Source organism: Octopus bimaculoides, chromosome 2, assembly GCF_001194135.2.
Source record: "Octopus bimaculoides isolate UCB-OBI-ISO-001 chromosome 2, ASM119413v2, whole genome shotgun sequence".
NCBI lineage: Eukaryota > Metazoa > Mollusca > Cephalopoda > Octopoda > Octopodidae > Octopus > Octopus bimaculoides.
The window spans coordinates 75473983-75491741 of NC_068982.1; the positions used below are offsets into that span (position 1 = coordinate 75473983).

At 36.4% G+C, this 17759-nt stretch overlaps 1 protein-coding gene across 1 annotated transcript in view; it reads right to left on the minus strand.

Moving 5' to 3' along the window:
- Window positions 1-13805, minus strand: part of LOC106875358 (guanine nucleotide-binding protein subunit beta-5) — a 77810-nt gene extending 64005 nt beyond the window's left edge. Inside the window, exon 1 of the mRNA XM_014923450.2 lies at window positions 13188-13805. Coding sequence (XP_014778936.1) covers window positions 13188-13305 — 118 coding nt within the window. The 5' untranslated portion in view covers window positions 13306-13805. The remainder of the gene's footprint in view (window positions 1-13187) is intronic.
- Between the last annotated feature and the right edge of the window lie 3954 nt (window positions 13806-17759).

Below are 17759 nucleotides of genomic sequence, written 5' to 3' on the forward strand. Positions count from 1 at the left end.
GAAAATACATTCGAGCGAGGTCGTTGCCAGTGCCGCTGGACTGGCTCCTGTGCAGGTGGTATGTAAAAAAAACATCATTTGAGCATGGCTGTTGCCAGCACCGCCTGACTGGCCCTCGTGCCGGTGGCACATAAAAGCACCCACTACACTCTTGGAGTAGTTGGCATTAGGAAGGGCACCCAGCCGTAGAAACTCTGCCAGATCAGATTGGAGCCTGGTGCAGCCTATATGTCTGTGTGTCTTTGTGTGTGTTTGTCCCCTAGCACCTATTGACAATAGGTGTTTGTATATTTATGTCCCCATAACTTAGTGGTTCAGCAAAAGAACTGATAGAATAAGTACCAGGCTTTAAAAAAAAATAAAGTACTGGAGTCGATTCATTTGATTAAGAATTCTTCAAGGCAATGCCCCAGCATAGCTACAGTCTAATGACTGAAACAAGATAAAAGATACATGCACACAAATACACACACACACACACACACACACAATCATCATCATCATATTATGTTCACATTATATTATGTGCTTGCATGGATCATATAAAATTCATTGAGGCAGTGTTTTTTTAGAAAATTTGCAAACACCACCACATGTATGACAGTGATGTTCATTTACAATTAGTGTAGGATATCAAGACAATGGGACACACACACACACACATATAACTGAATTCTAAAGAAATAATTAATTACATAACTCAAACTCATAGTCAGGAATTAAGTTATTACCATGCTGGGGCTGATTTGGTTGAGTAAACCACAAGTAATGATACTGATGGAGACTAAACACTTGATATAATATGTTATAGATTGAAATGATTGTCATGCCAAGTCTTATAGAAATAAATATAAAACTCAGTTTGTACCAAGTATTGAATACTAAACCTGAAAGAAGTCCACTTTGATTTAAACCAACAGCAGCAAAACCTGTCAAATTCCATTTGCAAGGTATTGGTCTGCCTGAGAATATGGTGAATGACTCTTGCCCATGGTAGTGTATACTGCAATGAAACTTGGATCCAGGTGTTGTCAGTTTGAACATAGAACAAGTAGAATATCTGGGTTGGATATGGCCAGTTTAAATGCTAAAGGGTTAAATTGGTTTCTGGTGCAGTGATTAAGAAGCTTGCTTCCCAACAATGTGATCTTGAGTTCAGTCCAATCATACAGCACCTTGGGCCTCAGGTCAACCAAAGACTTGTGAGTGGGTTTGGTAGACAGAAACTGAGTGGAAACCTGTTGAATATGTATATGGATGGCTCAGTGGTTAGAGTGTTGGGCTCACAGTCATGAGGTTGTGAGTCCGATTCCCAGACTGGGCTGTGTGTTGTGTTATTCACCCAGACACTTTATTTCATGTTGCTCCAGTTTACTCAGCTGTAGAAATGGGTTGTGGTGTCACTAGTGCCAAGCTGAATCAGTCTTTGCCTTCCCCTTCGATAACATCAGTGGCATGGAAAGGGGAAGCTGGTATGCATGGGTGACTGCGGATCTTCCATAAACAATCTTGCCGGGACATTTGCCTCAGAGGGTAACTTTCTAGGTGCAATCCCATGGTCATTCATGACTGAAGGAGTTCTTTACCTTTTATCCTTTATGTGTGTGAGTATACCATTGGCTTAAAATCATGTGATCGTTGTAAACAAGCAGTACAGTCATGGAAATTATGTTTATTTCAGTCTTCTGTTAGAAACATGTCTGGCTTTGGAAAAATATTACCTCACTTGCAAATAGGTGAGATTTGGTTGGACATGTTTCCATGGAAGACTTGGCAACAGGAAGGGCATCAAACCATTGAAAATCTGCCTGAAATAAATTCTGTCCAACCCATACTAGCACAGAAAAGTGAATGTTAAAAAAACAATGATGATGATGATGAAATTGTAAAGAAAGCATGGCTTCCACATTAAGCAGGGCAAGTAGTTATATGCCAATGTATTTTATTTTTAAACAAAACTTATTTGCTTAGGTAAGATACACAACCATGACTGCTTCCATTACTGTTGTGTTACATCATTGACAAAGGCATATTTCTTTATTTGTCCCAGACTACATAATTGAAACATAAGCACTTCTCATTTCATGAATGGTTAACAATAGGAAGTATCTATTTACTTTACTAACTTCATATCAAATAGGTTCTTCTTCATTAATACTGACCATATATGAATCTAACAGACACACAATCATCATCATCACCATTTAATGCAGACGGTAGGCAACCTTTTCAAGAAGTGAGTCGCATGAGACATGACTAATAAAAAATTTAAGGCAATCTTTTGTTAGGCATGCCATTCAAGAAGTCTCACAAGTCACAAGTTGCCCATGACTAGTTTGGGTCCATGTGAAAAGCACCCAGTCCACTCTGTAGAGTAGTTGGTATTAGGAAGGGCATCCTGACATAAAAGCAATGCTCAAACAGACCTCTCTAGTACTGATGCCATGTGAGAAGCACTCAGTCCAATTTGTAAAGCAATTGGCTTTAGGGAGGGCATCCAGCCGTAAAAACTATACCAAAACAGACAGTGGAACTAGGTGCTGTCCACTGACTTGCCAGTTCCTGTTGTTTGGTGGTGGTGGTGATGATGATGATGATGATGCATGCAAGGTCAGATGGAATTTGTTGAGTCAGATTTTCTACAGAAGGATGAGCTTCCTGTCTCCAACCCTACCTACTCCCAAGTATGGTAATATCTCCTATTGGTTGGATATATTTTCATGGAAGACTGGAAACAAATGACAGTGCTTGCCTGACGGTGACACTTGGTTATGACTATCATGCAAGGACATACAAACACACATGCACAAACACATACAAAGGGCTTCTTTCAGTTTCTGTCTTCCACATTCATTCATAAAGTCTTGGTTGGCCTGGGGCTAAAGAAGACACTTACCCAAGCTTCCGTACAGTGAGACTGAACCCAAAATCATGTAGTTGGAAAGTGAACTTCCTAACTACACAGCCAAGTCATGATGTATATGCGTGTACACACACACACACACACACACACACACACACATTTTGTGTGTACAGTTAAAAGTACAACTAATGCTATATGAGTTAGAACTCCAGTCAATTTCCAGTATAGTGGTTAGTCTACCATTGTACTTAACAGTATTACTAGTTAAGGTATACAGAGGATATGTAATGGAAAATTAAGATAAACAAGTATAAATTATTACTTTCTACATACATTGATATATATATCACTGTGTGTGTGTGTATATATTGTGAGCTGAGCAATGAGGACTATGTGATTGCCCAATCAGAGCTGACTTGGATGAGAGTAGGCAACACCACCATCTCACCTAAAGGACCCACTATATCTGTGTTTCTTAACCTTTTTTTTTGGTAGTGCTCCCTCTTTTAAGTAGTAATGCTTAGTGCCCACCTAAGTGGCAAGTGAGGTATCATGACTAAACTAATTTAACGTGGATGACAATTTATAAATTTTATTCTAAAACTGGATAGTATAAGCTTTTAACAGTGAAATGATAAAAAATTAATAGACAAAAGTTGTAAATTTTCTTCGTACATTGCAAATTAATGATTTCCCTGTGTCTGATGATATCTCATTTTATCTTATAATTACTACTCTAGGTAAAATTTAGTATGTTAATTATGTTATTCACTGCTTCCTAAAGCCTAACACCCCCTTCGACATGCTTAGTGCCTCCTTGGGGGTGGTACTGGCCACACTGAGAACCTCTGCCCTAAATGGTTATTTAAACAGCTTTAAATAGCAGCCAAATCTTCCTCACATCCTACATTCTTATCAAATGAAGTGCACATTGTAGAATATAGTCTTAGATACAAGATGTATGAAAAAAAAGATAGGATGGTCACACCTCAAGTGTCTTTTCACTAGAGGTTTGCTCATTCCAAGCTGAGATGGAACTAAACAACAACAATAGCTGTTATTTGGACCATCTGGTACTAACCAGCAATGGTAAAAAGAGGACAAAACATTTGCAGTATTAATCACTTTGTTTTGTCTAAAATAGATGGTATGGAGCACAATGCATGAGGAAATTGAATGATTACTGAGGATTTTATTGACGTGTTAGGGTTGGGAGCAAATCTGGGGATGGGTGAAATCTATGTAACAAGATGAAAGACAATCACACAGAGTTGCATGTATAAAATTGAGCGAAGTTAGAATTGTTCTGATTTGGAAGATAAGCTATGCAACACCAACAACAAGCACTACTTCAGAAGAGAACCTTTACATGGTCATTCAATTTGCTAGAAAGAGCAACCAATTTGCTCAAAGTTTAGTACAGACATCTTAGTAGTATTCTCATTAAAAGAACCAAAACAGAAACTTATTTCTTCAGCTTTTATTCTTCTTTCTCCTGCCTATTTCGACTACTCCCTCACCTCACACTCTCTCTTTCTGTTCCTCACACACAATCTCTTTCTTTCACCATCCCTCACACACACACACACACACACTCTCTCTCTCTCTCTCTCTCCACATATATGATATGGTATCCCATTTGGAAACAAGTGGGAGTGGCATCAGACATAAAAAAAAAAATTTTATGGGACAGACATAAAAGAAAATCTGTCCCAACATACTCGTTTGACCCATCAAGCATGGAAAAGTAGACATCAAAACAATGATGATAATTTCTATTTGGGTAAAGAATGGAATTTATTTCCAGCAGAGATAAATCAAGTAAGGCACCAAAACATACCTTGTTTAGGAATAAAAATCACAATGGTCCTGAATTATTACTACATTTATTTCTTAGAAATCATGTTCCAAATTTTCCCAACTGCTTTACGTGATGCAAATCCCAGTTTGAAATCCCTTATCCAAAGCTGGGTCTACTTAGGTGCAGGTATGGCTCCATGGTTAAGAAGCACACTTTGTGACCATATGGTTACAGGTTCATTCCCACTGCACACTACCTTGAGCAAGTGTCTTCTACTATAGCCCGAGGCCAACCAATGCCTTGTGAGTGAATTTAGAAGGTGGAAATTGTGCGGAAGCCTCTCATATACAGGTGTGTGCATGTATGAACATCACTTTGTCTCTTTGTTATCATCCACTGCTTGACAACTGGTATTGGTTTGTTTGCATCCCAATAACTTGGTGGTTTAGCAAAGGAAACTGATAACATGCGTACCAGACTTTAAAAAATAAGTACTGGGAGTAATTTGTTTAACTAAACACATCATGGCTGTGGCCCAGCATGGTCACAGTCCATTGACTAAAACAAATAAAAGAAGATGTAGCACCTCTGCCAACAAAGCTAATTGCTTTGTTATCTACTTTGTTTCCACTTCTACACATACACACATATAATAAAATTCTTCTGGGGCTCACCTTCTTGTGGTCATCATTGTTAAACATGAGAGCATCTCAGCTCCCTTTAACCCAATCAGTCCTGAGTGTTCTTTCTAACATTTTCAAGTAGTGTGTTCTCCTGTCCTCACCAAATACATCACCTGTTCTCTCTTAGTGAATATTTATTCTAACTTAGTGGTTCCCAAAGTGGGTGGTATGCCTCCCCACCACTCGAGGGGGGGGGCGTTGAAAGATCTAGGGAGTGCTGAAGAAAAGTGGGGGCGATAATAGGGTGGCCAAAAGTGGGTAAAGGATGTAAAAACAACAATATAATGGGTTAGTTACATTATGTTTTATTTGTGAAAATATTGTTTTGAATTTGCCGCAGAAAGTGGTTTATGTTTGTGGTGGTGAGTGTGTGTGGGAAGGCTAGGAATATGTCCCAGGTGCCAAGAGGGCAGCAGCCCTTAAAAGTTTATGAATATTTACTCTAACTTATGAAGACCTATAACAACATGCCCCATACACAAAAGCAATCACTTTGATTGTTACAACACCTAAACCTATCACTCCAACTCAAAAATATTTTAAACAGTTATAACTGACCACCTCATGGATTCCTTTCCTAACTCAGTAATCAGCAGAATAGATTTCAGAATGGGGTGACTGGGCAAAACTGTTTGAACATAAGCATTTGGTACAACTGGCTGGATATTCAGTCTGTTTTGGCGACAGTCCTTCTTGGTGCTACACACACATACATACACAATGTATGTGTGTGTGCATGCACAGAAATATACATCATCATCATCATCATCATCATCATCGTTTAACGTCCGCTTTCCATGCTAGCATGGGTTGGACGATTTGACTGAGGACTGGTGAAACCGGATGACAACACCAGGCTCCAATCTGATTTGGTAGAGTTTCTACAGCTGGATGCCCTTCCTAACGCCAATCACTCAGATAAAAAGTGCGCAAGAGAGAGAGGGTGTGAAGAGACTGTAATATATCAAATAAACACTGTAATATATTAATTAAGTAAAGGGCAGCAAGCTGGCAGAATTAATAGCATGCCAGGTGAAATGCTTAGCAGTATTTCGTCTGCTGTTACATTCTAAGTTCAAATTCCGTTGAGGTCGATTTTGCCTTTCATCCTTTCGGGGTTGATTAAATAAGTACCAGGTACGCACTGGGGTCGTTATAATCGATTTCCTTTGTCTGTCCTTGTTTGTCCCCTCTATGTTTAGCCCCTGTGGGCAATAAAGAAATACATATTTTAATTAAACATGAGTGGCACAAAGCTTTCCCAAAATGTTAACAGGCCTAACTTACATAAATATGCCACTGTTATTATTGAAATTTGACAACACCTGATAATATATCTTGACATGACAACCTACTCTTCTTCAGCATCAGGTGGGTGGGGAAGTAGACTGGATTGGGGCCCAGAGAGTTAAAGAAGGGTTCATAAATATTTGAAGATCTGAGGGGCTCCACACTTAAAAAAAAAGAAAGAATTTTGAAAAGCCCCCCTCCTACTTCCGGTAAGTGCCTCTAAAAGCAGTTTTGTTTTACCTTACAAAATTACTCTTGGAGGTCCTGTTTAGGATAATGTAAAGGCAGTCAGTCTGCGGATGAAGAAAACAAGCCCATGATGCATATCCTGCATTCAGTACACATTATTGCAACAATTGTAGCATTGCACTTGGTGCACCATCATCTCCCCTTCATTGCAGAATCTGGAGGATGAAATTCAGTAAAGATGACAAGTAGAAGAGACAGTAGGGCAGTGGCGGTGGTACATAGCTTGCTTATTCAGAATAGAAGCTGCAATAATTATGAATAAGAGGCATATAGATAACAGTGTGTCTGTTGACTTGTTACTGGTTTTAATTCATTGATGAATAGTGATTTAGCAATCAAAAGATGACTTTTCTTGATGCTGCAGTTCTGAGTGTCTAAGGTGTAACATTGGCACCACTGCAAGTATGTGCAAACTCATACAGAACCCTTCCAACTCAGGCATTCCCATGTTCAGTGTTCTATCAACTCACTCATCTTTGTGTGATTCCCTATTAACTCAACCATCCTCGCTCACTTTATTTATACTGTAACCCAAACATTTACTTAATCTGTAAGTATGAAAAATTAACAGATGAGTTTGATGAACCACTAGGAAAACTCTCTATTGAATTTTCTATACATTCACAAATAGGAAAGAAGGAACGGATGAGATGTAGACTCAGTAAACCATAGAAGTAAAGAAGAACCAGTTATTCTGCTAAGAGAAACTGGTAATTCTGAATAAAAATTAATACCAGGTAGAAGACACACTTTAGTCTCGTTGCAGACAACTTTTCTAATGGGGGTGACATGATGAAATACATCCAGCCTAATTTGTGAAATTGTTGGCCATAGGATGGGCAACCAACCAAAAAACCATCCACACCAAACATATGAGACACAATAACAAATATTTGTAGTTCCTCCATTGTATGTGATAGCTGATAGACTGCAACAAGTGGTGAGGTGCTTTAAGATTGGTCCAACTCATGTCAGGGAAAATAAATGTTAAAATGAAATGATGAAGTTAACATCTGGACACCACAAGAAACAAATTAACAATAACCTTAAATTGATCTATGCTAGTCTCTTTAGAGAGAGGAACACATCATAACATTAAGAATATTCATTTCAAATTTTGGCACAAGGTCAGCTTTTTGAGGAGGCGTGGGGCAAGTCGATTACATCGACCCCAGTTCTCAACTGGCTTTTTATTTTATCGACCCCAGAAGGATAAAAGGTAAAGTCGACTTCAGTGGAATTTGATCTCTCAACATGAAGACAAGACAAAATGCCGTGATGCATTGTGCCCGATGTGCTAACATTTTTGCCAGCTCACCACCTTACAATATTAAGAATATTAATTGAATATGTCCCTCCTCATGGAGGTTTGGCGGTCTCAGACACAACCACAACACCTTACTACACACTGCAGTCTCATGCTGCAGCCATAAGTCCTCCCCATCCAGTCCTTGCTGCCAACATTCCATCTCTTTGTCACTTGCAAGCCTGTTTTTCTGTCCACCTAGCCCCAAAAGATGTGAACAGGGAGGTGGTGATAATGCAACCAGAATATTATAGTTTTCACTGACTGACCATTAGTACCAACTTTTTTTTCTGGTGACATCTCTTCCAGAATTGAATCATTCATTCTATAGCCACCCAACTTCAGTAGAATTCTCAGCAAAATCTTGTAGGTGTGGCTGATGAAAGCTATGGTACAGTGCTCTGCTCCAGTTCTCTATATTTTGAGTGTTCAGACAGGAATGGTGAACTTTTCTGTATCTGGTTGATGATATGGTATCATGTAACAAAATGCAGGAAGGAAGGTAATAGGAGGAACCCATCTTTGTATTCCTGCCACATAATTTGCAGGACATAAACACAGTTATTGTTAAGGAAGTCACTAAGGGTTGTTTGTTGACCTGATGGCATGGAAAGAAGGACATTCAAGGTAGTGTAAGAAATTCAGAAATGTTGGACATGAATATCTTCTTTTATCTTTCACTTGTTGGACTGTGACCAAGCTGGGGCACTGCCTTGAAGGGTTTAGTCAAAGAAACTGATCCTAGTACTTATTTTTTTAAGTGTGGTATTTATTTTATTGGTTCCTTTGCAGATGTAAACAAACCAACACCAGTTGACAAGTGATGGAAAGTCAAATACAAACACACATACTTATATACATATACAATGGGTTCCACGCAGTTTCCATCTACCAAATTCACTCACAGTACATTGCTTGGCCAGAGCCGATAGTAGAAAACAGTTGCCTAAGGTGTCAGGTAGTGGGAGTGAACCCAAATCCACATGGTGACAAAGTAAGCTTCTTAACCACAGCCATGGCTGCATCTGTCTAGAAGATTAAGAAATGTTGGATGTATTACAGAGAATGAATTAAAAACAAAGAAAAAATATTTCTCATAGATTTGGGATAAACGGTTGTATCATGTGTGTATGTGTGAGAGAGAGAGAAAGAGAGAGACAGAGAGAGAGAAAAAGAGAGTGTGTTAGGTGTAGTGTGGCTGGATAGTTAAGAAGTTTGCTTAGCAACCACAAGGTCTTGAGTTCAATCCTTACTGCATGGTATTTTCTAAAGCCTTGAGCCAACTCATATCTTGCATGTGAAAATGGGTAGATGGGAACTATAGAAACCTGTTGGTTGGATTGTATCAATGATTCTAAAAGGTACAGCCTTGTCTAACACGCTGTGTCACACTGATTCTGCTTGAGAATTACGTTAAGAATACATGTCTGTAGAATACTCAGCCACTTATTTTATCAAATCAGGAGCAGGTAATTCAGTTGATTGAACAACTGAGTCTTCATTGTCAAATGATGGAAGCTTGCAACCAACATGAATGTGTATATATGGCTGTGTGTGTGTGTGAGCTTGACAAAAGCACAAAAAAAGAGCTCAGTATATGAAGGTTGAGAAGAATAATATATTTTGTTCAAGAATGGAAATGCAGAAGTCCCAACACTGAGCCCATTGCAGTGTTTGCCTCATTGAAACAGTGTCCTAACCCTCTGTCCTAACATAATCAGATGCTTTAACCCTTTAGCATTCAAACCGGCCATATCCAGCTCAAATACTCTAAATGTTTTATGTACAAACTGGCCAGATTAGACCTCTCACACCTGCCCAACAATGTCATTCTAACAGTAAGTTATCACAGCGTTGAAATCTCATAGCTATGAGATAATGCATGATTAATTCAAAACAATATGAATTATATTTGACAGAATAATCTGAATCCTAAAGGGATAATTATTTCTAATTAGATTAACTCATCAAGTTCTTAATTATGTTTATTTCAAAAACAGATGTAACATCCATAGCTTTCCCAGCATTGACCAAGCTGGACCTTAGGTTAATGAAGTTCCAACCGTGACCATTCTATCTTCTCAAACACAAATGCATTCAGGACCATATAATAATTTTTAAAAAAATGTCCTTCCTTTTTTTAAATGGTAGGTTTGTTTTGAAGAAGATTTAGCAGCTCTTTCTAGTTGGTCAAGTAATACCAGGTGAAGTGGAAAAATAAAGATTCCATTCATGGAACTGGAACCATGTAGCAGACACGGATCCACAGCAGTCACCTTCGTCTGTATCCTTCACTGTGTTTATGGTGTATGTCATATTATTCCATGGAATGGAATAATCCTGAAGCAGCATGTACTACGTACCAGTGCGTTAAATATGACATCAACAATGTTAATAACACTGATGTTGTGGTTGTCAGCATCGTTATTGATTAGTAATCAATCGATACTAATCATCATTACTATAATTACGAGTATTAGTTTCAAATAGCTTTATGCAATAATGCCATTCTATACATCCTGAAGGACACGAAGACGAAACAGGAAAAAAAATCCGGTATTATGAACTAATAAGAATATATCCACGCACATATACATACATGTGTGTATATATACATACACACAAACATATATGTGTATATATACACTCACATATATATATACATAGTGTATAACTAACAAATAGCCATCTACACACACCCCCAGACGCAAAGTCTACGGAAGGTAGGTGGCATCCAAGTACGTACAGTGTCCACACACATACATTACATATTACACGGATAACATGCTATATATACACAAACACACATACACGCACTAGCAAATGCAGAACGCATGTAGTATACACACACGGTGTACATCAGAGGTTTTCAACTGGGGTCCACACGACCCTTTTGGGGTCCACATGAGATTTTGTTGGTAAAATTTCATGTACGTTATATTGGTTTTACTTCTACAAAACACAAAATATTTCAACATTTTTTTTTCTTATACGACATTTAATTATAAGAATATAATAGAATTTTTTTCAAACATCGAATGGCTATAGAAGTCCAATAGAGTAATCTGGGAATCAAAGGGGTCCATGGGCAAAACAAATAGCTGAAAACCACTCGTGTATATAATGTGAATGGGGAGAAATGTTCAGGGTTTGTCATTTACACACATGGATTCTCTTATTTGTGCAGATATAATATTATTAAACGAAATTTTCTTTATTATAGTATGGATGAAGTAAATAGCCGTTCCTCCACTGTCCGCCATTTCCAAACACCACTACTATCATCATTATCACTGCAACTGCCACCACTACCATCACCACCGTCTAAGACATCCGGGAAGAACACGGACAATTGCAACAGTAATACAGCTTCCCAAACCTGACAGCAGCGGCCAGACGAGATTATTATTATTATTATTATTATTATTATTATTATTACTAACAATAGTAGTAGTAGTTCTGATATAACGGCATTTCATTTACCTAAACAGCTGTGTATATATATATATATATATATATACATATATATATATATATATATAAAAACACAACTCCGTTACAATTGCTTGTATGCAATAGGATATACAGCGCGCGCGCTTGTGTGCGCACACACACACACATATATATATGCATGCATACATACATACATACATACATACAGATAACTGTTGAAAATTGCAAACATGAATTTATTGCAGGCAATAAAATAATAAGTAATGAAAATAGTCATATGTACACACACCCTGTAAAACATATAGCTTCATAAGTATATGCGTGCGTGTGAATGTTTGTGTGAAGGAATATTACCGGATATATATACATATATGTATACACACACACATATATTATATATATATATATATATATATATATATATACACACATACACCTGCGTATATACGCGTGTACGCACATTTCTCTGTGCAAGACATATATATACCTATATATATAAATATATGCATGTGGTTAGGTGGGTGTGTACATGCGAAATCGTATATACATTCTTAGAATGATCATTTCTCCTAAACAGGGATCAATCATAAATTTAAATGACCAGACAAAATACAATATGTATATACACACATATAGATGTTTGTATGTGTGCGTGTGTATAAATATACATACATATGTAAGTGTATTCATATATGCATATTGATACAAGACTCACCAATCCGTACTTATAGAGAAAGAGGTCAACTATGAATACATACACGTCTCCCTATATGCATCCTATATATATATATATAATATATATACATGCATACGTATACGCTATATTGGTTTCTACAGACATATAGTCACACAAACACACAAAACGAGCGAATGTGAATGTTTATTCACATATAAACGATGTTACAATATATACACACTTCAGCCTGTTACCTCATATATTACAAGCAATATCCACTCCTATACGTAAATGCCTATATATAGCCAGTAAACTGTGTATATAATGCCTATATGTATATAAGCTATCTACGATTATATATACATTTATAAAGACCAAGTTTCATTTGTATAATATATATACAGAAATATATATTTAGTCAATTGCAGATGTAAAAAAATAATAACAATATACATAAATAGTGCACTCTTTACACGCACACAGATCTATAGACATTTATATATACATGCACACTAAACAGACACGTTTTGTTCACCAATAATTTCAATACACATACACACATCATTGCATATTATTACAAACAGTATGCACACAAACAAAAAGATTTATATATATACACACATATAAACAGACATATATAATACATACGCATAATTACAGACACATATCTATATATATTTACATATACGCGTATAAGTATGTAGATATATACACACATAAACACCAGACAGGTGCACGAAAATCGAATTCTAGAGAAACGATAAGACAGACAAGCATTTATGGACGTCGGAGGAGAGAGAGATAGGTAGATAGAGAGAGAGAGAATGGTAAAACCAGAAAAACAATAAAAGAGAACTGCTACTCACTGTCGATATCATTCAGTTTGGCTTTTTCATCTTCCAATTTAGCTTTGAGTACATCAGCCTCCCTTGTCAAGGCATCAATACTTTCAGAAGGGTTGGCACTCAGAGCATCCGTGGCCATGTTCCTTTCTTTGAGCGTGGCGGAGAAGAAATAAAATTAAATGAAATAATTGAGTGTGTGCCGCTTTTTATCGGATGGAACGATGAATGGATAGAAGAATGGATGAATGGGAACTGACGGGAAGGAGAAAGCAGCGACAGGCTTTCTTCTTCTTTACTGCAGATATATACATATACATATATAAATATATATGAGAGTATGTGTATATATAAATATGTATTTGTGTATGTATTATCAATATAAATGTACGTATGTATGTATATATATTTATGGATGTATATATGTATAGCTATGTTATATTAGTATGTATGTATATTGTGGGTGAGACTGATGAATATGAGAAAGAGGAAGCTTTTGATGAGAGGAGAGGCAGAGGGAATAGAGAAAAGCCAAGAGTGACTGAGTATAAGAGAGGGAAAAGGGATAGGAAGAGAGATAGAGAGATACAGACAGCGAGAAACAGAGACTGAGTGAGAGAGAAAGAATAAGAAAACAGGTAGCGGAAACAAAACGAGCTGGAAGAGAGAAAAGAACAGAGAGGGATAGATAGATAGAGAGCGAGAGAGAGAGGGGGCTGGAGTGAGAGAAAGAAACGACAGACAGAGAAATTTAAAAGAGAAAGGGAGTGAAGAAGAGGGAAAGGGATAAGCTAGAGGCAGAGTTAGAGGAAGGGGAGATAAAGAGCGCCAGAGAGATCGAGAGAGAGGGGAACTACAAAAGAGAGCCAATATTAGTGACAAACGGATAAAGAGACGGAGAGGGAGAGATCGAAAAGAAGAAATTAAAGAGGTGGGAGGAATGGAAAAATAGATTGAGTCTATAAAGGAGCTGAGAAAGGGGGAACGACAGAGAGAGAGAGAGAGAGAGAATGTAAGAAGGTTGAGTCGGAAGGAAAAGAAAAATAGAAGGAAAATATGAGAGAAAGAGAAAGTAAGGAAAAGCAACAGGAACAAGATTATATATCTGGATAGACAGACACACACACACACACATATCTATATACATACACGCGCACGCATTCATACACACATGTGTGTGTATGTGTATGTGTGCATGCATTGATAGATGAATTTAAAATTTTAGCTGTGATCCACTAAAATCTAGTTTAATTCTTCTCCTTATTTGGGAATTGATTCAAGATCTTGAATAAAAAAAAAAAGAGAGAGATAAATAAAATGTAACAATATTGAAATTTTATATTTAATGTTTTCTCAGGTGTAAATTTTGCTACTATACAACAGACGTGCACATCATGCATGCATACAAATACATACATGTATACATATACACATACATACATACATACATGCATGCATACATACATACAAACATACAAAGTTGCATACACATATATATTTATACATGCATGTATGCATACACACAAAGATACACATACATACACCAACGCATATATACTTACATGCATATATATATATATACAAAGATACATACACATACATACTTTTACGTACATGCATACATACATACAAAAATGCATACACATACATCAATGCATATATACTTACAGACATATATGCATCCACACAAAGATACACATACATACACCAATGCATATATACTTACATACATGCATATATATATACAAAGATACATACACATACATACTTTTACATACATGCATACATACATACATACAAAAATACATGCACATACATCAATGCATATATACTTACAGACATATATGCATACATAAATTACTCTCACACATACATATGCATGCATAGACACACAAAAACATATACACATGCATGCACACACATATGCAGACACACATCTATGTTAAGTGGACCCTGAAAAACCAGGGGGTTGATATATGTAGTGGGTAGATCAGTGAATCGGAAACTATTACTAAACGTCTCTCCTGTTGACTGTTATACATGTATGTGTGTGTGCGTGTGGCGGAGGTATGGCTGTGTGGACAAAATTTTGCTTCCCAACCACATGGTTCCGAGTTCAGTCCCACTGTGTGACACTTTGAGCAAGTGACTTCTACTATAGCCTTGGGCCAACTAAAGTGGATTTGGTTGACAGAAACTGAAAGAAGCTGTCATACATAATGAAGTGTTTACTGAAATATCTATCACAGAGCTTCAAAGAATCATAGAGGTGAAACGCACATAAGAACTTTAAAATAAACCTGTGTATATTATTATTTTTCTTGTGTGAATGTATATACTTTGATTAATATATATATATATATATATATATATATATATATATATATATACACACACACACACATACACTTTGTTTAATATTTATATTAATCAAACTGTAACAGTATTATATATTCATTACAGTCATTCTTACCTATCAGTTTCATACTAGATATTAAACCAGATGTTAGATAATAGTAATGTTACGTAATACTACATGCTTGTCAGAGCCAGCAGACATGGGGAAAATGTGGCAAGCATATGGTCATACATAACTGTGCTGTTATCTAACATCTAGTTTAATACCCATTAGGAAACAAATTTGTTGTAATGAATATATGATACTGTGTACCCACTCTGCTGATGGATGTACAAGCGCATATTTTTTCTGGCTTATAGATTTGTTTTATACATATATGTTGGTGTGTGTATGTGTATATGTATATATGTGTCTTTGTGTGTTATTGTCTCCTTGCCTTTACATTGCATGAAGGCTGCAAGTGTCATACAAGCATTGTCCTTTGTTTCCAGTTTTCTGAGAAAATATGTCTGGCTATGGTGAAATATTACCTCTCTTTGGAAATTTGAATGTTGGTGACTGGTAGGGCATCTGGTCATGGGAAACCCACCTCAACAAATCCTGTCTGACCCATGCAAATATGAGGAGGTGCTGAAGAGTTCCTGGTTTTAAGGGTATCACAAAAGGCTTGGTTGGCGACCCAACTTTTGAGTTCTTTCACAGGGCTTAGAAAAACTGAAGGACTACTGCAATAAGTGTGTGAATCTAAAATTATAAGTAACTAATCCTCCTGCATTTTCTTTTAGCCAAAGCCAAGAACTTTGCAGCACCCCATATATACATTTTCTACTGTAAATTCATTATCATTACATAAATATTTTACAACAGTATATACCCATACTAGATTATCTATAATATACATATATACATCAAAATACACAGATGCATGCACCATGCACATAGTTACATACATATACAGGCATCTATATGTAAGACATAAATATATGCATAAATACACATATACATATATGCATGCAACCATGCATGCACATAAAAATCTCTTGGTGTATACATATACAAGTTAGTTATAACAGACAAGAGAGATAGGAAGTATATCTAAAATGTAGGGAGGGGGAAAGAAAAAGAAAAGAAGAACCCTAAACATAACAGCTAGCGATGACAGCCTTATAGTCACCCATAATTTAAATGGCCATGAATTAGATAAGCTTAGGAAGGTTCTAATTGCTTTCTTCCAAAGGATGGGTTTATGGATTACAATGGATACTAACCTTAAAAATGTAGATTTCTTAGATATAAATTTAGATTTACAGTCAGATAAATTCAAACCTTACTGTAAGCCTAATGATAAGCTATCTTATATTAGCAAATAATCCAATCATCCGCCAGTTATTCTTAGGAACTTAGTCAGAAATGTAGGTTGATGAATATCATCAATTTCTTCAGATGAGACAGCATTTCAAAATGCTGCACCTTATTACAATAGTGCATTAAGGAATAGTTGATTCTCTGAGAAGATCCGATATAACCAACTTAATGCTAGCAGTAATGCAACATGTAGAACTAGGACTAGGAGGGTCTTGTGGTTCAACCCAATTTTTAATATGGCTGTAAAAACAAATATAGGTAGGGAATTCTTAAAATTAGTCTCTAGACATTTTCAACCTAACCATAAATTTTACAGAATATTTAATAGAAGAACAATTAAGATCAGCTATTCTTTTTGCAGAAACTTCGCCTCTTTCATTAACCAGCACAACAACAAGATAACTGCAAATAGCCACAGTGCCAATTCTTTTCCAAAGAATTGCAATTGCAAAGATTGGACTTCCTGTCCGTTTAAGATTTTATTTTTATTCCATTTTATTGTATTTTACAAACCCATTTAATCGTTATATTTATAGATAATTCGATATATGGTATTCCATTTTGCATGTCTTTTATCCGATTTTTATTATTAACACTTAGCAATTTTTAAAAGAGTTGTTTGTATATATATACGTTAGGACCTAGATATGTTTTTATGTGTATCTCTTGTCTGTTATAACTAACTTGTATATGTATACACCAAGAGATTTTTATGCATGTGCATGGTTGCGTTCATATATGTATATGTGTATATATGTATTTGTGCATATATTTATGTCTTACATATATACACCTGTATATGTATGTAACTATGTGCATGCATTTGTGTATTTTGATGTATATATAGTATAGATGGTCTAGTATGGGTATAT